The sequence below is a fragment of the Capricornis sumatraensis genome, chromosome 11 (genome assembly GCF_032405125.1).
Source record: "Capricornis sumatraensis isolate serow.1 chromosome 11, serow.2, whole genome shotgun sequence".
NCBI lineage: Eukaryota > Metazoa > Chordata > Mammalia > Artiodactyla > Bovidae > Capricornis > Capricornis sumatraensis.
In genome coordinates, this window is record NC_091079.1 from 28,139,493 (window position 1) to 28,165,773 (window position 26,281).

General features: G+C 44.8%; 1 protein-coding gene across 2 annotated transcripts in view; it reads left to right on the forward strand.

Moving 5' to 3' along the window:
• DNAAF11 (dynein axonemal assembly factor 11) overlaps nucleotides 1-20,728 on the forward strand; it is a 44,096-nt gene extending 23,368 nt beyond the window's left edge. For both annotated transcript variants that reach the window (XM_068983969.1, XM_068983968.1), the window contains 2 exons: nucleotides 14,691-14,776; nucleotides 20,534-20,728. In XM_068983969.1, the coding sequence (XP_068840070.1) occupies nucleotides 14,691-14,776; nucleotides 20,534-20,711 (264 nt within the window). In that variant the 3' untranslated portion in view covers nucleotides 20,712-20,728. The remainder of the gene's footprint in view (nucleotides 1-14,690; nucleotides 14,777-20,533) is intronic.
• The last annotated feature ends 5,553 nt before the right edge of the window (nucleotides 20,729-26,281 follow it).

Sequence of the window (26,281 nt, forward strand, 5' to 3'; positions counted from 1 at the left end):
AGGTTGTATTGAGGATTATATAAATGAATATGTAAAGCACCTAGGTGACCACTTTGGGCATAATACATCCTGCGCTCATGTTACTGTTAATTAATATTATCCATTACCCTGATAGCTCAGCTGGTAGAGAATCTGCCTGCAAGGCAGGAGATCCCGTTCAATTCATGGGTCGGGAAGATCTGCTGGAGAAGGGATAGGTTACCCACTCCAATATTCTTGGGCTTCCCTGATGGCTCACCTGGTAAAGAATCTGCCTGCAGTGCGGGAGACCTGGGTTCAATCCCTGGGTTGGGAAGATCTCCTGGAGAAGGAAACGGCTATCCACTCCAGTACTCCAGCCTGGAGAATCCCACGGAGTATATAGTCCGTGGGGTAGCAAAGAGTCGGACATGATTGAGTGACTTTCACTTTCACTGTATGTACGATTTTAGTTTCTGTTCTGAGTAGAATTATTCCCTGTCAGATTTTCTGAGAGTTTATGCTTGTCCTTTGATATATTTTCTTAAATGTGTGGTTAGACTCACTGGTATGTCCATGAACAGTCTTATCATCATCAGCCTGGGAGTACCTGGCACATAATCTCATCCCAGGCCAGCTTAACAAGATTTAACTGAGATTTTGCATTCACAGGGAAACGTGCATAATCATTCAATTAAACTCCCATCTAGATTCTCAACTGACAAGTTCCAGGAGCACTCCAAGAATATGCTTCCTGATTTCCTTTGGGTGTTCTTTCAGAATAATTAACTGAGATTAAAGAAGGTGCCATCTGAACTGAACAACAAAATATATTTACAGCTTCAACATCCTGCTTGATTCTGCTTTATTGAGCACAGGAGACAAAGGTCACATATTAGAGGTCAATATTACAGACCATGATTCTAGAAAACAGTCTCAGATGCCCTTTCCCTTATTATTTGAACACGTTTCTCAGTACTTTATCTCTACTCAAATATGCTTATGATATGCCCAACATAAACTCAGTTTTACTCTCTGAATGTTAATTTCAAGATGGTCTAGAGTGAGGGCCACCTGGTCATCTTGCTGGGTTTTTCTGTTCCATTCATATTTCTACTCGTGTAGAACATTCTTTCTCTTCCTCAGCTCATTCCTAAAAACTTGCAGTGCTGGAAAAATAGAAGCATCAAAGGATGATTTCCACATACTCCAAACATCATATCTTTCCCCACTTGGCCTCTTTGGCCATCCTAATCCTATGAGTGAACTCTCTGTGCTCTATCTGAACTCTCCAGATATGTGTTAGCTCCTATTTCCACTTGCCTGTGAAAGGCTATTTTTCCATTCTGACAATTCTCTCTTCTGCATCTTCACTGAATTTTCTCTACACACAACTTATATTAGAAAACATGCTAAAATGTCTCCCTTCTCCAAAATAAAACAGTACAAAATAAAAACATTCCCCTCTACTTAACTGTTCTGACCTGATTCACAGCAAAACTCTGAAAGAAGACATCTATATTTTCTGTTCCAATTCTTTTCTTACAATTTCTAAAACTAACCCTAATGAGGTATTCATCTCTTCTCCAGTTTCCCCACCCTCATCCATGAAACATCTCTTTTTGAGGTCTCTAGTCCTCTCTATGGAGAAGCCAATGGCACTCCACTCCAGTACTCTTGCCTGGAAAATCCCTTGGACGAACGAACCTGGAAGGCTGCAGTCCATGGGGTCGCTGAGGGTCGGACACGACTGAGAGACTTCACTTTCACGTTTCACTTTCATGCATTTGGAGAAGGAAATGGCAACCCACTCCAGTGTTCTTGCCTGGAGAATCCCAGGGACGGTAGAGTCTGGTGGGCTGCCATTTATGGGGTCGTGCAGAGTTGGACATGACTGAAGCGACTTGGCAGCAGCAGCAGCAGGATCTATGTGACTAGATCCAGCAATCAGCCCCCTTCCTCTTCTTCTCTGACCTTTCAAGAGGTTTTTATACCATTAATCAGCCCCTCCATTTTTAAACAGGTGTTCCATTGGCATTAGACACACCACTTTGATTGGGTTCTCTTCTTAGGTCCTGCTCACTGGATGGTCTCTGCCACTGGATGCTTCTTTGCTGGTTCTTTCTCCTGCCCAGGCCTCTGAAAGTTGGCATATCCATCATCAATCCTGGAACCTCACTTCTCTTCTCTACACTCACTCTCTACATAGTCTCATGACTGTCAGTAACATCTCTAGAGCTCCACCATCTGCTAGTTGCCAAGTAGGTCATTAGGAGTGACAGTCACACTAAAGAAAATTTAGGAATATAGACTACATATTTTAAAAACATCTTGGCAGTGATGAGATAATGAGCAGTTACTGCCCACTGATCGAAGGAAAGACAGAGATTAAACCATGCTTTCAGTGACCACACAGGGATGAGAAGAAAAAAGCCAAAGTCAGAGCCTAGCAGGGAAGCCAGGCTAGGTGGGCTCTAGGAAGCCATGTGCATTTTGAGATGTGACTCCAAAGGACCGTAACCCAGAGGAAGGTGAGTGAGAAGCCAGCCAGGCCTGAGAAAGTCTCAGCCTGTCTAAACAGCTATCGAAATGGCCCCCAAACTGGGCCGTGAACTTGAGTGACAGTAGTGAGTACCATCCACACATGCCTGGCAAAACCCAGGCATCTAGATGTTAACATCATCTATAGACTCAAACTATAGGTAGATAGGTAGTAGCTAGATTTTTTTTTTTCAAGTAAGTATTCATCCCACACTGAAAATTAAATGAGGTGTTCACAGAGACTTGAGTGGGATCCCAGTAAGTGAGTTAGTCAGTGTTTTGGAATCTGACTACACCAGTTTCCTACTCTTCCTCCTTAAGGGAAACCTGAGAGTCCCAAAGTTATTGCTGTTCAGTTGCTAAGTTATATTGAACTCTTTGCAGCCCTATGGAGTGCAGCAGCCCAGGCTTCCCTGTCCTTCACCGTCTCCCGGAGTTTGCTCAAACTCTTGTCCATTGAGTTGGTGATACCCTCCTACCATCTCATCCTCTGTCATCCCCCTCTCTTCCTGCCTTCAATCTTCCCCAGCATCAGGGTCTTTTCTAATGAGACAGCTGTTTGCATCAGGTAGCCAAAGTATTGGAGCTTCAGCTTCAGCGTCAGTTCTTCCAGTGAATATTCAGGGTTGATTTCCTTTAGGATTGACTGGTTTGATCTCCTTGATGTCTATTAAACTGTGAGACACAGACTCACATTTGACCTGTAAAACACTTTTTAAAATTTGTGGCCTCCCTGAAAGTGGAACCTACCTGAGAGATATCAGTACAGTGGTTTATTTGAGAAGTAAGAGCGTGCTGATTAGGAAGTAGGGGAGGGAGGCAACCAAGAGAAGTGCCAGCAACCCCAGTGGGGAAGCTCTGGGAGACTGTGCAGAACACGTTCTTGTTGAGTCTCTTGAGCCACGTCCAACTCTTTGCAGCCCTGTGGACTGTAGCCCACCAGGCTCCTCTGTCCATGGGATTTCCCAGGCAAGAATTCTAGAATGGATTGCCATTTCCTTTTCCAGGAGATCTTCCCAACCCAGGGATCGAACCCTTGTCTTCTGCATCTCCTGCCCTGGCAGGGGCATTCTTTACCACTGAGCCGCCAAGGAAGCCCATGTGCTCTGTGAAAGTGTAAGAGTTAGTTGCTCAGTCATGTCTGACTCTATGCGACGCCATGGACTGTAACCCACCAGGCTCCTCTGTCCATGGGATTCCCCAGGCAAGAAAGCTCGAGTGAGTTGCCATTTCCTTCCCCAGGGGATCAAACCCAAATCTCCTGTGTTGGCAGGTGTATTCTTTCACCACTGAGCCCCCCTGGGAAGACCGAAAAACACATACTTCAGAATAACTCTACCTAAGGGGTGATGGAACTGGGACAGTAGTAACCAACCCCTGAGAATGTCTGGTTGACAGCTGTTCCCTGTTGTGGGAGGTGGGGAGTGAGGTGATGTAAACTCGCCAGCACTTCTGAACTATCACTGGCCCAGAACAAACAAGAATAATCTTGAACTTGTCCAAGTAAATGTAGGATATTTCCCACTGAGACGACGTCTAGTAACATTACAAAAGGATATTTTCTTTTCTTTCAAAACGCCGTTATCATTCTCGATGTTTGTCCTAACCTAATAAAATATCATTTTCAGTTTTAGGTTATGTGTGTGGATGATCCTCCACGGGGAACTGTCAGATAAGATGGCACTTTTCAAGTAGGAAAGAATTTTGAAGGAACTGTTTGATATTTAGATTTGTTCTTTTATTTCAAAGCCATGAAACTGTGTGCAACTGTCAGTATTGATTGTACATATAAATATCAGTAATTATACCCTTAAAATTTTTCCTCAGACAGCTTGGGTGTCTTTGGAATCAAAGTCAATATTCTTATCCTTCCTATTTTTCTGATCAGTTTTTCAAAAATCTAAATTTTCTTTGCTGCCAGTTATCTTTATTTAAGATAGAAGGTATGTCAAAATAGTTGACTTATACAGGTATTTTTATCTGTTCAAAGATTTTAAAATAATGTACCAATGGTAATTTATATGTTTTCTGATTAGGATTAATGACCTTTTTAAGAGAAAAAGAAGTAGCTTGTATTCTTTAACGGGCCCAGTGAATTATGTGCCTTTCTTAGTGAAGTCAATCAGAACACAGTTAACAAATCATGAAGTTGTTAAAATGTCAACAGTAAATCTGGGTACATAAATTAACTTCCTCTAATGCCAGAGGAAAATAAAAAAGTCTTATTGGTCCTGAAGTTTTCTATTAAGAATATTCCTTGCTAGGAATTTGAACTTTGCATATTTAAATGTTCAATGTCAATATTATAGATAATTGATTAACATAAATGCCAGAAATATATAAGAAAGTGAACAATATACAGGTGTCAATTTCTTCTAAAGTTGAGATATGTTTTGCTAGATAATAATCTGTTTCAATTGTGAGGGACCTCACCCAGTAACTGGCTCAACCCCCCAAATCAAACAGCTGGCTTATGTCAAGGCAGGTTGGTATCTAATGGGCATAGACAGTTTGGAAGTTTTATAAAGAAAAAAAAGTAGAGTCATTTTTAGAAACTACTTATGAGGCATGGGTGAAGATGTTAAATGTGTGTACTGAAGCAAAATGATAGTGGAGGAAAAACATACTGCACCCATAAATAAATTATATGGAAGTTATTAATATCAGATGAGGGAATTATTTAGCATGTTTGGCTTGCCACAATGTGGAAATAAGGTGCTAGAACTCAGAAATGGAAAACATTCTGCAAAATTCTGAAAAAGTTTAGACAATGAATTTTTAATGAATCAATTAAAATATTTATTCACTTTATCAAAGATTTATTATAAGCACTTAGTATAAAGCCAGACCACGAGGCTCCTCTGTCCATAGGATTTCCCAGGCAAGGATACTGGAGTGGGTTGCCATTTCCTTCTCCAAGGGATCTTCCCTACCCAGGGATCGAAGTCCATGGGGTCACAAAGAGTCAGACACGACTTAGTGACTAAACAGCAAGATGGATAAAGTACAGTGCAAATTGCTGTGGAGCAAAAAATAAATGAGAGGTCCTTCTTCCAGTTTCCTCCTTGTTGAAGCCACTGACCCAGACCAGCCCTTTGCCTCAGTTTCTAAGTCCCAGTTGCAAACAAGCTCAGACACTTGTTAAGTAACTTAGCTTCTCATTCTTCTGCTTAAACTTGAAATGATGTTACTAACTCAGAGACAACTGTCATAGTCATAACTATGGGAGTCTTCTATGGTTCCCTAAATCTCTCCTTCACTGTTGGACCCAGCGCAACAGGAGCCAGCAGGCAAGAAGCTGCAGCCCATAATACCCCTGCCTCTTCCTCATTTGTAGACAGAATAGGCAGGAAGAATCAGCTCCAGGAGTCTTTGCTCTTAGTTCTAAACTGTTGCCATCCATCACTTATTCAAATATTCTGTACATGTTAATGAGTACCTCCAGGTGGCTCAGTGGTAAAGAACCCGCCTGCCAATGCAGGAGACGCAGGGATCCCTGGGTCAGGAGGATCCCCTGGAGGAGGAGATGCAACCCACTCCAGTATTCTTGCCTGGAGAATCCCATGGGCAGAGGAGCCTGGTGGGCTACAGTCCATGGAGTCTCAAAGAGTCGGACACGACTGAGCGACTGAGCACACATGCACTGTGCGCTAGGCACCTAGGGTAGAGTCTTGGAAATGCAAAGAAGAAGGGAGAAGTGTGCTGATTAGATAGCTCAGGGATATCTGGCAGAGTGAGGCCCGAGGGTGCTATCTTCCTGCTGTGTCACGCTGAGCTGAGGACGCAATGACAGCGCAGTGGGACCCGTTCCCCTGTGCCATTACCGTCCTTCACCCACGGGTCAGTCCGGAGACACAGTCGTCTCTCTAAGGTATTATTCTCAAAGTCCGTAATCTTATACAAGTAGCTTTAATTATTTTGAGTAAAATGTTTCAGAAGGATTCAAAAAGTCATTATTGCCTTGAAAGAAGTGGTGTAGGTGATACAAAAAGGACAATTATTTGATTTATAAAGATTAGATTAAAACATGAAAAGAGGAAAAGTATGAATAGGGAGAGCCTACTAATAGATACTTTTTATTTCACAACCCCCCAATATATGTATTAGTTTATTCATGTTGATATTTAATATAAAATGTTTTTAGGGAAGTTGCATAGAATTAAATAAAAATATGTAAATTACAAAGCATTACAGAAGTTAGGTGCAAACAAAAGTCAATACAGTTACATGGAATCAGAAAGCATGAGGAGGGAAACATTAAATGCAGAAAATCTGTAGGGAAGTTAATGGTTGTAAAATTGGTTCTTCTATCTTGTTTATAAGACTCTAAAAGACAGGAAATATATAAAGAAAGGAATGAATAAAGCTGTATTAGCTGAAATTAGCAAAATTAGAGTGGTTATGACAAAATTAATATTGGATATGATAAAATTTAAAGCACAAAAGCATTTAATGGAACAAAGTTTATTCTGTAGTGACAAAAATAGTTTAAAATAAAGATTTAACTATATTTATTAGACTGTACATTATATAAAATACAAGTTCTCCCTGGTGGCTCAGTGGTAAAGTATTCACCTACAGGAGACGCAGTTTTGATCCCTGGGTGGGGAAGATCCCCTGGAGAAGAAAATGGCAAGCCACTCCAGTATTCTTGCCTGGGAAATCCCATGGACAGAGGACCCTGGCGGGCTACCGTCCGTGGGGTCACAAAGAGTCGGACATGGCTGAAGTGACTTAGCACGCACACATGAGTTTAATAGTATAACACTGTTGGGACTTTCCTGTTGGTCCAGTGGTTAAGACTTTGCCTTCCAATGCAGTGGTGAAGGTTTGATCCTTGGTCTGGAAGCTACGATCCCACATGCCTGGCAGCCAAAAAACCAAGACATGAAACAGAAGAAGTACTATAACAAATTCATAAAGACTTTAAAGAATGGTCCATATCAAAAATCGTTTTTTAAAAAAATATATAACACTATTAAGATGTTAATCTGTACCTTTGTGCTTGTCCCACAATTGAATTTTCAAGCTGTTGATTACATTTCCCTCTGCGGATTCAGGAAGCCAGTTGGCCCACATTATGTAATTTATTAGACATATTTTGGTTCTTACAGCTTTTCCATTAGTCATCCCTAAACACACTTTGTACAAATGAGTAAGAAGCTTGAAGTTAATGAGCATCATTTTCTAGAGAGGAAGTAGGACTAGGGCTGCAGATAGAGAAACCGCACTGTACTATTGCAGTGCCTTGGACCTCTGAAGCTACGGTCCTCTGCCCAGAAAAACTAGATCTCTTATCAGAAGAGTTTTTCCTGCTATTCATATGAATATTGATGTTAAGATGAATGTTGGTAATAACATGAGTGTTGGTGTTGATATTTTTCTCACTGCTGATTTCTTAATTCCCCCTAACTTTTAAACTTAAAAGAACCTGTGAAACTAAATGAGCTGAAAATAACTTTTAAATATAAGCAACACATTGAGATTCCTGTACACAGCAAACTCCCATGAAGAAAAGTTCCAAATTTGTGATGCTATTTGCATTTCCATAAACACAGAGAATCTCTGTCTGAGCTCATTATTATGGGACAAATAACAGTGTTAGAAACGGGGGTACTTTAAGACTCTAATTATGCATATGCTCCCATTCTGATTAGTGCGTTTATAGCACAAAGCAATACAAAACCTGTGCTTTTGGCTCCAAAGCTTTTATTCTTAAAGTTGACATTTTCAAGAATTTTAACTAACACTGGTTTCATTTGATGTAACTGAAAAAAAAGTTTTCTTCAGTGCTCAGATGCCACTGCTCCACAGGAAGCAGACTCTGAGACAGAGATTCTCATGCAAAACGTTTTTAGGGAGCAGCCTAGGGATCCACTCCTGTGGGAGGGAAGGATCCAGGATTGGGAAGAGGGAGAAGCTGAGGGGTGATGCTGGCCTGTCAGAGGCCCCACCTGATGCCACAGTGAGCTCTGGGGCTCACATGGCCCTTTGGAGTCGTCCTGAGTCAGGCTAAGGGAGCAACCTTATACCCCACGTTGACCAGAGAGACTGAAACATAGGCTCCGGGTTCTCACACTCAGTGCCGGGCCCCAGGCATGTCAAGGAAGGAGCACAGAGTTCCAGAACTGAAAAGGCCATGTGGTCAAGGCCCACAGATATATTAGGGGTAACTGGTATGGGTAGATGACCTTCACTCCTATAGAAGAGTCGAGCAGCCCACAGTTGGGTTTGGGGCTAACTCTGGCTTGGTCAGTAGAAATTAACATTAACAGAAATGGTATGGACCTAATAGAAGCAGAAGATATTAAGAAGAGGTGGCAAGAATACACAGAAGAACTGGACAAAAAAGATCTTCACCACCCAGATAATCACGATGGTGTGATCACTCATCTAGAGCCGGACATCCTGGAATGTGAAGTCAAGTGGGCCTGAGAAAGCGTCACTACAAACAAAGCTAGTGGAGGCGATGGAATTCCTATTGAGCTGTTTCAAATCCTGAAAGATGATGCTGTGAAAGTGCTGCACTCAATATGCCAGCAAATTTGGAAAACTCAGCAGTGGCCACAGGACTGGAAAAGGTCAGTTTTCATTCCAATCCCAAAGAAAGGCAATGCCAAAGAATGCTGAAACTACTGCACAATTGCATTCATCTCACATGCTAGCAAAGTAATGCTCAAAATTCTCTAAGCCAGGCTTCAGCAATATGTGAACCGTGAACTCCCTGATGTTCAAGCTGGTTTTAGAAAGGCAGAGGAACCAGAGATCAAATTGCCAACATCTGCTGGATCATGGAAAAAGCAAGAGAGTTTGAGAAAAACATCTATTTCTGCTTTATTGACTATGCCAAAGCCTTTGACTGTGTGGATCACAAGAAACTGTGGAAAATTCTGAAACAGATGGGAATACCAGACCACCTGACCTACCTCTTGAGAAATCTGTATGCAGGTCAGGAAGCAACAGTTAGAACTGGACATGGAACAACAGACTGGTTCCAAATAGGAAAAGGAGTTCGTCAAGGCTGTATATTGTCACCCCACTTATTTAACTTATATGCAGAGTACAGCATGAGAAATGCTGGACTGGAAGAAACACAAGCTGGAATCAAGATTGCCAGGAGAAATATCAATAACTGCAGATATGCAGATGAGACCACCATTATGGCAGAAAGTGAAGAGGAACTCAAAAGCCTCTTGATGAAAGTGAAAGTGGAGAGTGAAAAAGTTGGCTTAAAGCTCAACATTCAGAAAACGAAGATCATGGCATCTGGTCCCATCACTTCAAAGGAAATAGATGGGGAAACAGTGGAAACAGTGTCAGACTTTATTTTGGGGGGCTCCAAAATCACTGCAGATGGTGACTGCAGCCATGAAATTAAAAGATGCTTACTCCTTGGAAGAAAAGTTATGACCAACCTAGATAGCATATTCAAAAGCAGAGACATTACTTTGCCAACAAAGGTCCGTCTAGTCAAGGCTATGGTTTTTCCTGTGGTCATGAATGGATGTGAGAATTGGACTGTGAAGAAGGCTGAGCGCCGAAGAATTGATGCTTTTGAACTGTGGTGTTGGAGAAGACCCTTGAGAGTCCCTTGGACTGCAAGGAGATCCAACCAGTCCATTCTGAAGGAGATCGGCCCTGGGATTTCTTTGGAAGGAATGATGCTAAAGCTGAAACTCCAGTACTTTGGCCACCTCATGGGAAGAGTTGACTCATTGGAAAAGACTCTGATGCTGGGAGGGATTGGGGGCAGGAGGAGAAGGGGACGACAAAAGATGAGATGGCTGGTTGGCATGACTGACTCGATGGATGTGAGTCTGAGTGAACTCTGGGAGGCCTGGCGTGCTGCGATTCATGGGGTCGCAAAGAGTCGGACGTGAATGAGCGCTGAACTGAACTGAACTGAACTGAAAGATGAAATAAAGTGAACACTTCAATGTCTTGGTTACACTAATCATATCTTAAGTACTCAAGCACTCCAGGGTCAGCCTGGAACATCTCCATCATTAGAGGACGTTCTCCCGGGCAGCACTGCTCCTCCACACGCTGCCACCCTGCCTCTCAGAGGGAGGGTCTGCTGCCCCCCATCCCAGGAAGAAGTGCCAGTTGTCATTACCCCAACACCTACAACCTCTTCTGTTCCCCTCAACTGGGAAGCATCTCTGTTTAGTCTCCTCAACTCTTTCTTTGCCCTCTTATTTGACATTAATGTGGCTTAATAAACCAGTGTGTGTATGCTCAGTTGCTTCAGTTGTGTCCAACTCTACTGGAGCTCCCCAGGCTCCTCTGTCCATGGGATTTTCCCAGGCGAGAATACTGGAGTGGGTTGCCATTTCCTTTTCTGGGAGAATCTTGCTGACCCAGGGGTTGAACTGCAAGTCTGCTGCATTGGCGGGTGGATTCCTTACCACTGGGCCACCTGGGAAGCCCCTTAATGAACCAGAACTGGCATCAGTAGAAACTGAAAAGTATTTCCATTTCTTTAAGAATCGGCCAGGAACACAGGGGAAATGTTTGTATCCATTACACTAATTCAAGTAGAGAAAATAAAAAAAAAAAGCTTTCACATTAAAATAGTGTAAACATGTCTACTCTGCCACATTAACATTTGAAAATATATCATGGGCCAGCAAGAAATGAATGGAAAACAATGAAATTGGCAAGAAATAGACTTTAAAACTTAACAAATATACCATTTTAAGATTAGCGTACTCCAAAATAAATCTCATTTGATGATAATAAAAACCTGCTGCATTGGGCAAACCTTTGCATAAGTCACTTCATCTAATTATTTAGTGAACATTGCATTGGTGGCTTTTGTTGTTAGTTCTTCCATGGTTTTCTTCTACAAGTTTTTGCTCTGCAGAATATACCTTTTTAAAAAATGTTTCAGAAGAAACTCTTCCAGCCTTGTAATTTCCTGTGTTTGGAACATGCAGCTCTCGTTGTTGTTGTTATTTTCCTCTCTTTTGAAGTCTCAGAATGAGTCTGCCCATTACACAAACCATCGGTGATGCTTGAAGGTATATTTTCCCTAGTGGGATGTTCAATACATATAATGAGAGGGTGGAATTTAAGCAGATCTTTTATTTCTGCATTGCACATAGGCCCTCCCATGAGATCTATGGGAAGGGGGCTGAACTAAATCACACATACACAAATTGAATTTTTATAAAATATGATAGAAAAATATACAACCACACTATCAAAAACAAAAAACAAAACTGGTCTATATACCACCATGAAATTAAAAGACACTTGCTCTTTGTAAGAAAAACTATGACCAACCTAGACAGCATATTAAAAAGCAAAAACATTACTTTGCCAACAAAGGTCCATCTAGTCAAAGCTATGGTTTTATCCATACAGTAGTCATGTGTGGATGTGAGAGTTGGACCATAAGCTGAGCACCGAAGAATTGATGTTTTTGAACTATGGTGTTGAAGAATACTCTTGAGAGTCCCTTGGACTGCAAGGAGATCAAACTAGTCAATCCTAAAGGAAATAAATCCTGAATATTCATTGGAAGGACTGATACTGAAGCTGAAGCTCCAATACTGTGGCCACCTGGTGCAAAGAGCCACCTCATTGGAAAGGACCCTGGTGCCGGGCAGGAGGAGAAGGGGATGGCAGAGGATGAGATGGTTGAATGGCATCACTGACTCAATGGACATGAGTGTGAGCAAGCTCTGGGAGTTAGTGATGGACAGGGAAGCTTGTCTTGCTGCAGTCCATGCAATCACAAAGAGTCGGACACAACTGAGAGATTGAACTGAACTGAACTGTCATACCACCACAAGGAGATGGATTACCATCAGGGACACTAAGAACACTCACCTCCCTGAGTTTGATGCTACAGCCCCCAGACTAGGATGCATTGCTTCATTTGTTCATCCATCATCCATGTGTTGAAGCATACATACGATGAACAATGGGCTGGGTTTTCCGGGGTTCTGACCAATGTGACTCACGCAGCCAAGAATCACTAGTGAGATGGGAAACACACGACCCTATCTATCAGTTTGATTCAGTGTTCAGCACACCAGTGCAAAGGTCTAGTAAAGATTGGATTGGAGAATCTGGTTGAGGGTTGAGGCTAACCCGGGGTCTCTAACTCCCTCCCCAAATACAGATAATTAGTCCAGCATGCCTGCCTGGCCAACAGATGGGAGTGGAGCTGGATCCAAGCCTAGTGTTTTCCCTTCATCATCAGTTGCACAGATCTGATCATGGCTGTGTGGCAGGAAGTCTCAGGCAGGATGGAGAAAGGGTGGCTGGTGGCGCTCACCTTTCAGAGGAGTGACCCTGCCCGCCAGTGAGATGTGGCAAGTAAATGAAGCATCCCATCACCCGAGAGAAGGAGCTGGTGGGGGTGGAGGAGAGAGGAATGTGCGCCCACCCCAGATCACCCTCTTCCTTGAAAAGGAAGGGCGGAAGTCCCCCACCCTGGTCAGTGGACCAAGGAGAGGAGTTTTGACTTGTTTCTTTTTTCCCTCTCTGTCTGCCAGTAATCCCTGTCTCATAGGAAGATTGGCAGGTGGGGGCTAAATAAAACACATACACAGCCAGCTCAGGTGGGCATGTGCCCAGCAGGTAGCCTCCTCCTCTCCCCACCCTCCCCCGACAACACTGTTCTGTCTCTGAGCTTCCTAAGGGAAGGTCGTGGGTTTGGGTGCTCGCTGCCGGAAGTTTGTTGAATTAAGTCACTCAGTCATATTTATTGAGACCTTAACATGCTTAGCCCTGAGCTTATTCAGTTTAAAAAATAATGGAACTACAGAATTTTTCAGATGGAGAGGAGTCCCTTGCAACTGATTTTATCTAATTCCCTCACTTTACAGTGGAAGGAGGCGAGGTCCAGTGAGCTTCCAGCTCAGACCATTTTCATCCACAGCACATTCACTGGGAGCTCCATAAAGGCAGTGTCTCTGTCACCCCCGTGTCCGCAACACCCCCAAAAGTGTCTGGCATTCATGGGGTTGGCTCTCAGAAAATATTTGTTAAATGAATGAATTCACTCTGTCCCCCTGCTTGGCCTTGGGCAAATGAAGTGTAGCCTGTAGCTTTGCAAGACTAACATGAATAGTTACAATTTGTGGTCTAAGTAGTTGCCCCCTTGTCCAAGGTTTCCCTGTCCTTGGTTTCAGTTATGCATGGCCAACCGTCCAAAAATATTAAATGGAAAATTCCAGAAATAATTCATAAGTTTAAAATTGTGGGCCATTCTGAGCAGCATGATGAAATCTTGCACCATCCCTGCTCCGTCCCACCCAGGATGTCAAAAATAATCCCACTGATTCCTGAGTCAGTATCTGCCTTGGTTATCAGGTCAGCTGTGCTTGGGTTCAGGCCACACCTATTTTATGTAATAATGGTCTCAGAGTGCAAGACTGGTGATGCGGGCAGCTCAGATATGCCAAAAAGAAGCTTTCAGGTGCTTCCTTTAAGTGAAAAGGTAAAAGTTCCTGACTTAATAAGGAAAGGAAAAAAAACCATATGCTGAGATTGCTAAGATCTAGGGTAAGAATGAATCTTCTATCCATGAAATTATGAAGAAGAAGGAACTCTGTGCTAGTTTTGCTGATGTACCTCAAACTGCAAAATTTATGGCCGCCTTGCAGGAGAGGTGCTTAGTTAAGACGGAAAAAGTATTAAATTTCTACAAGTGTGTGACATACAATATATTGTTATAATTGTTCAATTTTATTACTAGTTATTTATTACTAGTTATCTCACTGTGCCTAATTTATAAATTAAACTTCATCACAGGTATATCCATAAAGGATATACTCTAAACAAACAAACTCTATGTAGGGTTTGATGTGTCTGTGTGTGAGCATGCATACTCAGTTGTATCTGACTCTTTGTGGACTGTAGCCCACCAGGATCCTCCGTCCGTGGAATTCTCCAGGCAAGAATACCAGAGTGTGCTAGAGTGTGTTGCCGTTTCCTCCAGCAGGGGATCTTACTCTCTGTGGTCTCGGGCATGCCCTGGAAGTCTTGTAATGTATCCCCAGGGATGGGGGGACTACTGTACCTTTCTCATCTGCATGTAGGGGCTTAAAGTCAGAGTCTTTCATGGAATATGTAGTGAAAGTTTAAGTGTTTTTGCGTTTGGGAAACATAGTGTATATTTTTGAAGATGTATCAGAGAGAATGTATCATGGACTGTGCTGTGCTTTTATTTTCAGGTGGGCGAAGTAATCATAGGCTGTCAACAAACATCAAAGCCCGTGAAAAGCACGCCGGACAGCAGCAGAGAGCAGACAAGCAAGAGGTGCCATCCCCGCCCACCCCCACCGCCCAGTCTTTAGCTTTGTTTAGAGTTCTCGCCATTGTCTTTTTGGTGGCTAGAATGCACCTGCCCACCAGGTACAGTGACTGAACGTTTAGAAAGGATTCATACCCTGAACGTTTATTCCCCAAACTTCAACTCTTGATTTGTAGGGCTCAGACACAGATCTGTGCATGTCTAGGTCCCCATTTCCCACGATACTAATAGAAGTGGCAACATCTACACCACTGACAGCTACACCACTGACCAGGCACTTGCTTCCTATGAGGCCAGTCTATGTGCTTTACCCATAGCAACACATTTAATCCTCACAAATTTTATCCTCAGTTTGCAGACAAGGAATATGAGGGAGGGAGGCTGAGCGCTGCTGAGCGCTCTGCTCATGTTGCCTCTCTTTTATGACCCCTCTGTCCTGTCGTAGCATCCAGAGCTCTCAGGGCTGCAAAGACTGAGAGACCCCATGTGTGCCCTCCTGTCAATCATAGGTCATCTTCCTGCATTGGCTTAAGCTTCCTACTCTACAGGACCCTCACCCTCTCAGGAGAATTTCTAGTAGTCATGTGAGAGTTGGACCATAAAGAAGGCTGAGTGCCCAAGAACTGATGCTTTCAAACTGTGGTGTTGGAGAAGACTCTTGAGAGTCCCTTGGAGAGCCAGGAGATCAAACCAGGCAATCCTAAAGGAAATCAACCCTGAATATGCACTGGAAGGACTGATGCTGAAGCTGAAATTCAAAGACTTGGGCCACCTGATGAGAAGAGCCAACTCATTGGAAAAGACCCTGATGCTGGAAAAGATTAAAGGCAGGAGGAGAAGGGGGTGACAGAGGATGAGATGGTTGGATGGCATTATCAACTCAATGGACATGAGTTTGAGCAAGCTCCAAGAGATGGTGAAGAACAGGGAAGTCTGTCGTGTTACAGTCCATGGAGTCGTAAAGAGTTGGACACAACTGAGTAACTGAACAACAATATTCCCCAATGTCAGAAAGCCTAACGATTCCCAACTGAAGGTTCTAGCTCTGCCCCTAGGGACCCTCGGAACAATGTCCGCCCCCCACAAGTGGTGACAATCCTTAGAGCATTTCGAACAAAGCTCTCATTCCTTCTCAATTCATCCTTGGAATGAACATCTCAGCTCTTTCATCTTTCCTTCTCCTTTTCAAGATTTCCAGACTCGTACCATCCAGATGGCAAAGTCTATTTTGGACCCAGGCAAACTATCTTTGTGATACAAATGTATATGCCAGAATTATCACTATAAAAATACCTGAGCAAGAGCTGTATTTATGTCTTGCATAATACAAGCAGTCAGGCATTCTTATATTCAAAGACAACTGTCAAAGTTTTGTAGAGGTTTTCAAACATGCGGTTTGTTTAAACAACAGGTATGGAGCTGAATTCCTTCTGAAAAACAGGTTGCTGTTTTAAACCTTGGGAAGCTACTCTCATGCTTCCCAGCTTATTAATTTCCATTTCAGATCATTGTTGTCCAGGTGCTAAGTCATGTCTGACTCTGTGTGACCCCATGGACTGCAGCACTCCAGGTTCCACTGTCCTCCACCATCTCCCGGAGTTTGCTCAAATTCATTTTGAATCAGTGATGCTCTCTACCTATCTCACCACTTAAAGAGATTCAAGGGTATTAGGACTCCTGTGAATCTTCATGGTCATAATTAAGCCCCAGCAGCATCCCTACTTGTAAAAAATCTGAATCTAATTTATGAGGAATCGCAGCGATTGGAAACCAAGTCATTGTCAATGGTTTGGAGCTGGTTTTCAAGACTCCAGGCTAACTGTCATCACCATGATTATACTTGATGATTAGAAACATCTTAGCACAACTGTTTATAGAAGGAACTCCTGCAGTATTTTCACAAAGCCTTTCTTTTTCATTTTTGTTACTGAGAAAGGATCACCTCATGTCTGCTCAGGATACGTCTATGGGAAGGTTGTTTGTGGTGCTCTTGAATCATTGACAGAATTCATTATTCCCATTATATCAGCCTCTGATTGGGCAACCCATGACCCAAACAGCCACCTATAAAGGCTGCATGTGGGCATGAGGTCAGACAGCTTGTTGGTTTGGAGGAAAGGCCTGCACAGGGCAGGACACTGGGGGCCGGGGGTCAGAACAGGCCCCTCAACCCGCTCTCAGCCTGGGTGGTCCCTTCCTCATGCGGTGGAGAGAGTTAGTGGAGGGAGTAGATCGAGGGGAGGAGGGTTTTGTTCATTGGACCAGATGGGATCATGTCTGGGGAGAAGGTCATGAACCCAGTGAAGCCTTGTGGTCCTGGGACGACTTCCTCAAAGATGGGTTTATTGAGTACTAAGCGCCTGCACTGAACTGTATGATGCTGTGCATTATCTTTAATCTTCAAAATATCTAGGAATAAATCCTCCTCCTGTTCCTAACATAGCGAGGTTCATAGAGATGGGGTCATTTGCCCAAGGTCGCAAAATTGGTAAGTGAGTGGTGGATCCAGGATTATAAAATGTGGCGCATTCTTGGGCTTGCCTTCTTACTCTCCTCATGGTGTCTTTTTATTTTTTTTTTTAATGGACTTTTAGCCCAGTCTTCGGTTCACAGCAAAATCGAGTAAAAGGCACAGAGATTTCCCAAATACCTGTTTTCCCTACAGGTGCATAGCCTCCTTCATTATCCACACCCTACACCAGAAGGGGAGGTTTGTTACAACTGATGAAGCTGCCTTCCTGCATCATTATCACCCACATCCAAAATTTGCATAAGAGCTCAGTCTTGCTGCTGTGTGTTCTTTGGATTTTGACAAATATGTAACAGCTTCCCAGGTGGCTCAGCAGTAAAGAATCCACCTGCCAATGCAAGAGAAACAGGTTCAACCCGTGGGTTGAGGAGATCCCCTGGAGAAGGAAGTAGCAACCCACCCCACTATTCCTGCCTGGGAAATCCCATGGACAGAGGAGCCTGGCGGGCTACAGTCTAGAGGCACAAAGAGTCAGGCATGGCTGAGCAGCTAAGCAACAAGAGTAAACAGTGACATGCATCCACTACTATAGTGTCACGCAGAGTAGTTTCACTGCCCTGAAAATCCTTTGTATTCTTTAATAGAGGACTCAATCTTTGATGTAGTTTACACCTGCTGATTTTAGACATTTTCTTTTTTTCTTGCATTCTTCCATAATACATTTATTCACGCCGTCTTCCACCTGTTCTTACTAGGTGCTAGAGGTTCTGGTCTGACAGTCAGGCGACGGATAAAACCTGCAGCAGGCATCTGTCTCTACAGGCCTCGATGTGAGGCGGGAAGCAGCAGGGGGAAAAATTCCCTCTCCTCTTTATTTTGGGGATAAATGTGGTCCTTGAGTGCCCCAGGCCTTGCTGTTCACTGCTTATTACCCCCAGGGATTCATGAGTAATTAAAACCCTGCACACAAACCGTTCCTCAGAACATCTGAAGTTGGAGCGCTGCAGATAACCGAATACTAAGTTCACTGTTTATTACTGTGTTCCAGAAACTATAGCCCAAGAGATATGCCCAGAATAGAGATGGGCTGCTTTTCTTCAAAGTCAAGGACAACATAATTATCATAGATGAATTTAGATATTTACTTAATTAAGCCATAGATATCACAGTCTGTTAAGTAAGAACAGAATAATTAAGAAGTAAAGCTATAGTTAATAACAACTGTAATGTAAGTCTCTGAAAACTGAAACTCCCTGCATAGTTTATAGTGTATAATCTGGGGCTTCAGAAAATGCCATTTTTAAATCCAACTTGTGTTTTCCTTCAGCAGGTCCAGGTATATTAATCAAAATACTTCCAACCCAGGGACTGAACCCAGGTCTCCCACCTTGCAGGCAGATTCTTAACCATTGGAGCTACCAGGGAAGCCCAGCCAAAGTACAAAGGAATCAAAAAGTCAGATCCTTTCAAGGGCTGAGCAGACTACAGACGTGAGGGGGAAGGGTTGCATGAGCAAGTGAATTTACACTTTCCAGAGAAAATTGAACCTCCCTTCCCCACCAGTTTGTGTCTGCTGCAGGAATTTGGCTGGAGGACGTGGGTTTGGAACTCTCGGAGTAGACTGTGATTTTCTTTAACTGAAAGGGTTAGTTGCTCAATCACGTCTGACTCTTCTCAACCTCATGGACTGTAGCTGCCAGGCTTCTCTGTCCATGGAATTTTCCAGGCAAGAATACTGGACTGGGTAGCTATTCCCTCCTCCCCAACCTCCCCTGGTCGGGGACCTTCCTGACCCAGGGATAGAACCTGGGTCTCCTACACTACAGGCAGATTCTTTACAGCCTGAACCACATAGGTCAGAGCTAATTGCCTATTTAATTTCAGTATTTCACAGTAGTGAATTTTTTCTAGTTATTCAATAGCTATTTATTCAGTGAAGCTGTATGCCAGAGATATAAGGTGAAAGAGACAAAATCTTTGCTTCAAAGATGCCAGTCTGACAGGGGGAACAGATGGACAGTGAGACAGTTACATGACGACGAGATAACTTTTCTGTTGAGCACTACTCTGCGCCCCTAGATGTTCCCAGGAACCTTGTCTGTCTGCACAAACCATGGTATTGCTAATGTCTAGCACAGCTACTTGAGTGCTGTAGGCTCTTAATGTATATCTGTCAAACAACTGATTCCAAAATTATTTCAAAATCATCCACATCGTGGGGGGAACTTGACATAACTACAGCTTACTGGGTCCAACTCCAGGCCTATGGAGGAAATGGCCAGAAAAACAGCCCTGGGACTGTGTCATTTCGAGTTTTCTATATGACAGTGACCACGGGATTCCTTGGCCAGCAGAGGGGCTTCCGGGTTCCCTTTCACTCCAGCTATTGCCACGAGCACTGGGTGCACGTTCCCACAGGAGGGAAAGGACTGTGGGCTTGGCACGCACCTGAACTTGTAGTATGAATGTCCCTGCCAAACCGTGGGCTTCCCCGACGGCTCAGCAGTAAAGAGCCTGCTTGGCGCTCAAAGCCGGAGCACTGAGACAACCCTGAGGGATGGCATGGGGAGGGAGGAGGGAGCGGGGCTCAGGATAGGGGACACATGAACACTCATGGCTGATTCATGTCAATGTATAACAAAACCCATGACAATATTGTAATTAGCCTTCAATTAAATTAAAAAAAAAAGAACTGCCTGAAATACAGGAGATGAGGGAGACGCAGGTTCAATCCCTGGGTCAGGAAGATCCACTGGCCGAGAAAATGGCAAACTACTCCAGTACTCTTGCCTGGAAAATCCCATGGACACAGGAGCCTGGTGGGCTACCATCCAAAGGGTTGCAAAGAGTCAAACACAACTGAGTGACTGAGCACGCCAACCACAGCAGGCTGGATTGTCTGAAGCAGCAGGGTCTTAGGAGCCTGATTAGCTCCATTCAGGAGTGAAACCTGCCAGATGTGATTCTATTATTGCTCCTGGCTGTGAGACTTGGCCTACCGTATCATTTCAGTTATCAAAAGAGTCTTAGGTGAGCAGAGTCTGCCAACTGTCCTGTTCTCCAACTGCCTGTGTGTTAGCATGGCCCTGCAACACCCTTTAACTCTTTATTTCTTCAAGGGTTGACTCCTGCTTCTACAAGGCTTTAAGCCACTTGAATCCAGGAACAGTCTCCTATACTCCAGGGAGAGTACTTGCCGATGTTTGCCAAACAAACAAATGAATGAGTGGAATCTACTTGAAATTTATTTCAAAATGATATCTCTGTTTCCTTTGCCCTTTTTGTTGTTCTAGAAGCCAGCAAATGGAGAAACTAGAAGTAGACCCCAGCAAGCGTTCCATCCCTGATGTGGCCAACATAGTTCAGGAGAAAACACACATGCCCAGAAGAGTTCGCCCTGAACCCAAAATTATACCAAGTGAGGAAGATCCCAACTTTGAAGATAATCCCGAAGTGCCTCCTTTGATTTGAAATCTGAGGCCTCACTGCCTGTGACCTGCAAGACCCAGATTTGCTCCATACAGAGAATATGTGTGTATTATTTACGGGGTAGACACAGTTATTTTCAGTATCACTACTCCAATGCGTTAGCTTCTACTTAGTACATTAATATTCTAAAACCAGTTTAAAATTAAAACATGTACCTTCCAAATGCTGTATAATTTTTTTGTAATAAAGCATTGGTTAGTTAAAATTTTTAGTAAATCGTAGAACAATTATAGAAACATGCTGATTGTAAATCCCAGAACCATGGACCTGGGCAGACAGATGAAGTCACGGGTTAAAGAAAGCACTGATCATTAAACCGGTACCTCTGCTTTATCTAGGAGAAGGCAATGGCAACCCTACTCCAGTACTCTTGCCTGGAAAATTCCATGGACGGAAGGGCCTGGTAGGCTGCTGTCCATGGCGTCGTGAAGAGTCGGACACGACTGAGCGATCTCACTTTCACTTTTCACTTTCATGCATTGGAGAAGGAAATGGCAACCCACCCCAGTGTTCTTGCCTGGAGAATCCCAGGGACAGGGGAGCCTGGTGGGCTGCCATCTGTGGGGTCACACCGAGTTGGACATGACTGAAGTGACTTAGCAGCAGCTTTATCTAGAACATTATTAACTCAGTATTCCAGATACAATATAGGAAAACTGTCATTTCTCTGATCATGACTTACTAGCATTTAAACCAGACTCCTCCCCCAACTCCTCCTCCCCCAACTCCTCTAACTCCTCTCCCCCCTCCCCCACAGTACACACACACAAATCAACAGATACATAAGTAGCTACTGAGCCCTGGGACCTGCTCTGTTCTCACAGAGTCGGTGGTAACAAGGCGGTGAAATATGCACACGTGTACCACGTCAGGCAGTGACAAAGCCCGCAGTCAGAAGGAAGTGGAGGTGCTCTTGCCTCCAGAACCAATGCTTCTAAACCAGCAGAGCCCAGAGTTGCAGAAACAGGGGTAAACGTGGCCTGTTAATCATTAGGGGTGTTAGTGAGAGGAACCTCTCGCATTTTGATACCTCAATCCCAGATCCATGCTCCTTGGCCCTGGGAGAAACAGCACCACATGTTGGATAGTAATTCAGAGTCTGTACTTCACTCTTGGGAATATTATCTCACCAACACAAAGTATTATCACCCAGTTGGGCTTCCCTGGTGGCTCAGATGGTAAAGCGTCTGTCTGCAGTGCAGGAGACCCGGGTTCGATCCCTGGTTTGGGAAGATCCCCTGGAGAAAGAAATGGCAGCCCACTCCAGTATTCTTGCCTGGAAAATCCCATGAACGGCGGAGCCTGGTAGGCTACTGTCCATGGGGTCGCATAGAGTCGGACACGACTGAGCGATTTCACTTCACCGGCACTGTAGGTGAGTCTGCAAAAGGCCACTTCAGTGTTCTAGCAGGCCAGCTGCTCCAGAGTGATGATGAACATGGTGAGTCCAGTCAATTCCATAGATGCAGCTCTGTAGGCACGCTTCATTTGTTGTAACGAGTCCCCTGGTCAGAGGCGGTGCTCCGTGAAGTACTGCAGCAGTGAATGTGGCTGCCATTACGTAAACCCACAGATGGTGGTTTTGGCAGAAGTGCTATAGGGAAGGAAGGCAGATTCACACTCAGAGTAAACGTATATTCCAGTGAGAGCAAGGTACCGCTTCTTCCACAATGGATGGAAATGTTCCAGTGTAATCAACCTGCCAGGCAAAAGCAGGTGATGGATGGTCCCCTGGGGTTTAGTGCCATGTACGGGGTTCACTGGTGGGTTCTGCTACTGTCGAATCGGTCACTGTGGATGTCTGCAAATTATATGACACTCCTCCCATCAAGAGGTGGATTCTCTGATCTCTTGTCTTGAATATGGGCCAACCTTAGTGACTTGCTTGCGACCTGTAGCATAATGATAAAATGGTGTTACATGGTTGTCAAGGGTTTCCCAGATGGCTCGGCAGTAAAGAATCCACCTGCAATGGAGGAGACATGGATTTGATCCCTGGGTTGGGAAGATCCCCTGGAGAAGGAGATGGAAACCCACTCCAGTGTTCTTGCTTGGGAAATCCTGTGGACAGAGGATTCTGGTGGGCTACAGTCCATGGGGTCACAAAGAGTTGGACGTGACTTAGCGGCTAAACAATAACAATATGGTTATCAGGGCTAAATCAGAAAAGGCGATATCACTGCCATTTGATTCTCTTGGTACATTCCCTCTGGGGGAATCCAGATGCCAAGTAAAAACTCCAACTTCCCTAGAGCTGCTATGCTGGAGATGCCACAGCAGGTGTTCCTGCCCACAGCCCCAGAACCACTCTCAGCTGATGGCATCATCTACCAGACCTGTGAGTTCGCCATCTTTGACGTCCAGTCCTGGCCACTGTCTGGCTGCAACTGTGTGAGACAAGCCAAAGTGAGAATGGCCCAGATGCGCCTTCCTAAACTCTGACCCACAACACTGTGAGCAAAATAAAATGGTTGTTGTCATCCTATAGACATAGGGAGAGTTTGCCCTGCAGCAATAGCTACCAAAACCGGATTTGGCACCTGGAAGTAGCGCATTACCATAACTATAGCGCATTACCATAACTAAAACCAAAGACGTACAGTCATTGCTTAAGGCAGTCAGAAGCTAGAAGGACCTTAAGGAGGTTTGTGACAGTTGGCTCCCTCCAGGAAGCAGACACCAAGAGAGAGTTAGAAGTGTGAGAGATATATCGAGGGTAATGGCTTAGAATGCTGAAGAGAGGGAGCTGGAGTAAGAAAGGCTTCAGACTTTAGGTTTTAGATACAGGCTTGACATCCGTAAAATGAGGAAGGGTGAGGATGGAGGAGGATTGGCTAAACGGAGCCTCAGACCACAATGCAGTGCTGAGAACATCTCAGCCAACCCAGCTGGCAGCTCCAGGGCAAGACGGCTCATGGAAGGAAGACAGGCATGTTGGACAGAAATGGCTGTGCCCGGCAGCCCCTGCCACGTTTAGTGGTTGCAGGGAAGCCAGGGAGAGGGAGATGGCCAGATCTGGAGAGCTGGAGTAGGTCTTGAAGGTGCTGCAGCTGGAGGCTGTGAGCTGTTTGCTCTCCACGTGGCTGATTCTCTCTAGGAGGAGCTGAGCAGCACCCCTCTGTGGCCGATGACAGAAACTCACCTCCTGGCTGTCAGTGGAAAGAGGAAAATGCTCTTTAGTGCTCGAACAAAGGAGACCTTCCTTCTGTAGAGAAAGTTTAGCCAAACTGTTTCCTGGGGGTAACATGGAAAAATGTCCCTGATGACTTATTGGGGTTAGTGAAAGAGATTTCCAAGTAGAATGCCAAAAGTATCATCAGCTTGTGCCTTTTAGCTGCAAAATCTAAAGGCACACAAAGTCCATTTTCAAGCAGAATTTAGAGGAAATACGAAGGAACTAAACGGGCTTCGTTCAAAAATAGCGAAACCTCATATAAACCAAAGTGGTGTAAGGCGAAGAAGCAATGGCCTGACGTCGAGATAAAGCACAGATGCTCACAGACACGGTTCACAGCCCTGGCGGCTGGATGCAGAGATGCTGAGTGTGGTTCCTGGGGAAGAAGCTTGGCGGCAGGGCTTCTCTCACTGCCGCTCTACATGACAGATCACTGGAAAAGAAACGCTGAACACAGTGGTTGCTCTTCGTCTTTTCTCGTGAAAGCCAAAATCATCCTGATTTCTTTCATTTAAAGAAAACATACTACCATAGGTCTTTCATAAAAGCAAACTGGCGAGGGACATCTGTGTACTAGGAGACTGAATGAACACCTCGGCGCTCACTCTCATGTTTTACAGGGTTGGTTTTTTTAAAATTTATTTATTTATTTTGGTTGTACTGGATCTTTGTTGCTGTGTGCAGGCTTCCTCTAGCTGCAGAGTGGGAGCTACTCCTAGTTGTGGTGCGTGGGCTTCTAGGGGCTGGCTTCTCATGGGTGGCTTCTCTTGTCGTGGAGCACAGGCTCTTGGGCGCATGGACTACAGTAGTCATGGCTCATAGAGCTTGGACTTAGTAGTTACAGTGCTTGAACTTAGTTGCTTCCCAGCATATGGAATCTTCCCAGACCAGGGATTGAACCTGTGCCCCTGCATTGGCAGGCAGGCTCTCATCCACTGCGCCACCAGGGAAGTCCCCTTTTACAGTTTTAACAACTGAGACTCCCAAAGGTCCAGGGACTGGCCCTAAAATAGTGTAGCAAGTTGTTAAAATAGGATTCTTTTAAAATCATTTTTGACAAAATTTCCAATATGAGTTTGTTTTTTTTTTCCTACCAAAGTGAATGAAACAATTCACATGGCAATATTTTCCAAGGAAACTGTCACAAACCTACTTTCTCCGGTCTTGAAACAGCTCCCTCCCTTTGGGAATGTGAAAAAGGGATCTCAGAGCAGAGGGGCTTTGTGGAGGGTTATATCTTTGGGGATAAAGCTGGAAGATTCTTGGGGTGGTGTTGTGTTCTGACTTCAGTCCTACTGGATGGGGGGCTTTCGAGGGACTTTGAAGGTGAGGGTAGATGAACACATGTTTTTGGAGAGCACCGTCGCCTTTTAGGTCCGCATTAGGGTCCTTCCTTGTAGTCCAGGCTTAGTGAGAAGTTCTCCAGGGAACCTCACTGGAGAGTTTCGAGGAGGGCTTCCCGAAGTTGGGAGCACACAGCTGGTACCCGACTCACGCCTAAGAAACGTGAGGCTGGGGGCAGCGCTGTGCACGCCTTTCCTAAGGACCGGAAGTGGGAGATGATGGCAGCTCGGACTGGTCCATCGGCGCTCCCTAGTGGGGTGAGAAGCCCCACGGCAGAGGCTCAGGGTGTGTGTGCAACCCTAGGGGGTTGAGGAGGAGGACCCCGAGGCCTGGGCTGGGGCATATAGGGTATGGACGAACTGGGAACCTCTCCGGAGTCGATGAAAAGGCCTCCAGGGGAAGAAAAGTCAGTTTCAACCCTCCGCCCGGCCGACAGAGCAGGAAGCCTGACCGAGCTGTAAGGACTTACCTTACCTGCAGCCGTCAAGGTCCTGGCCACTCGGAGTTTGGGGCTCGAGTGGGAAGAGGAGGGAATGGTCACCAGGCCCTGAGAGGGTAGCAGACAAGTGACAGGAGCCCCACCTTCTTCCCAGGGAGGGAGCAGGGAATAAACATCTGGGCCTTCCTTACTCCCTGGCTACAACTCCCCAGTGGCCAAGCTCAACTGAAGGCCGGGCCTGGGAGCCCGCTGGTGGGGTCCCCAGGGTCGAGCTCCAGGACACACAGTGCGGTGGTGGGGCCGCAGTCCCCTCTGCCTGTCTTCCCTCACCCTGTCCCCCCAACCCGTCCAGGATGGGGCTAGAAATCCTGGTGTCTGGGGCGGGGCGGGAGCAGGGGAGCAGGACGAGAGAACAGCCTTCTGCCAGTTGCTGGTTTCCATCCTGATCAGCCTGAGAAGGCGGCAGGGAAGGGAGAAGAGTTGATGTCATACCAGGGTTTGGACCTTGATGGGGACAATCTCATTACTGAGTGGAGACTGAGGATAGGATTCAAATGGCTGAAGGGTCACCTAGAAATACAAGAAAGTATCACT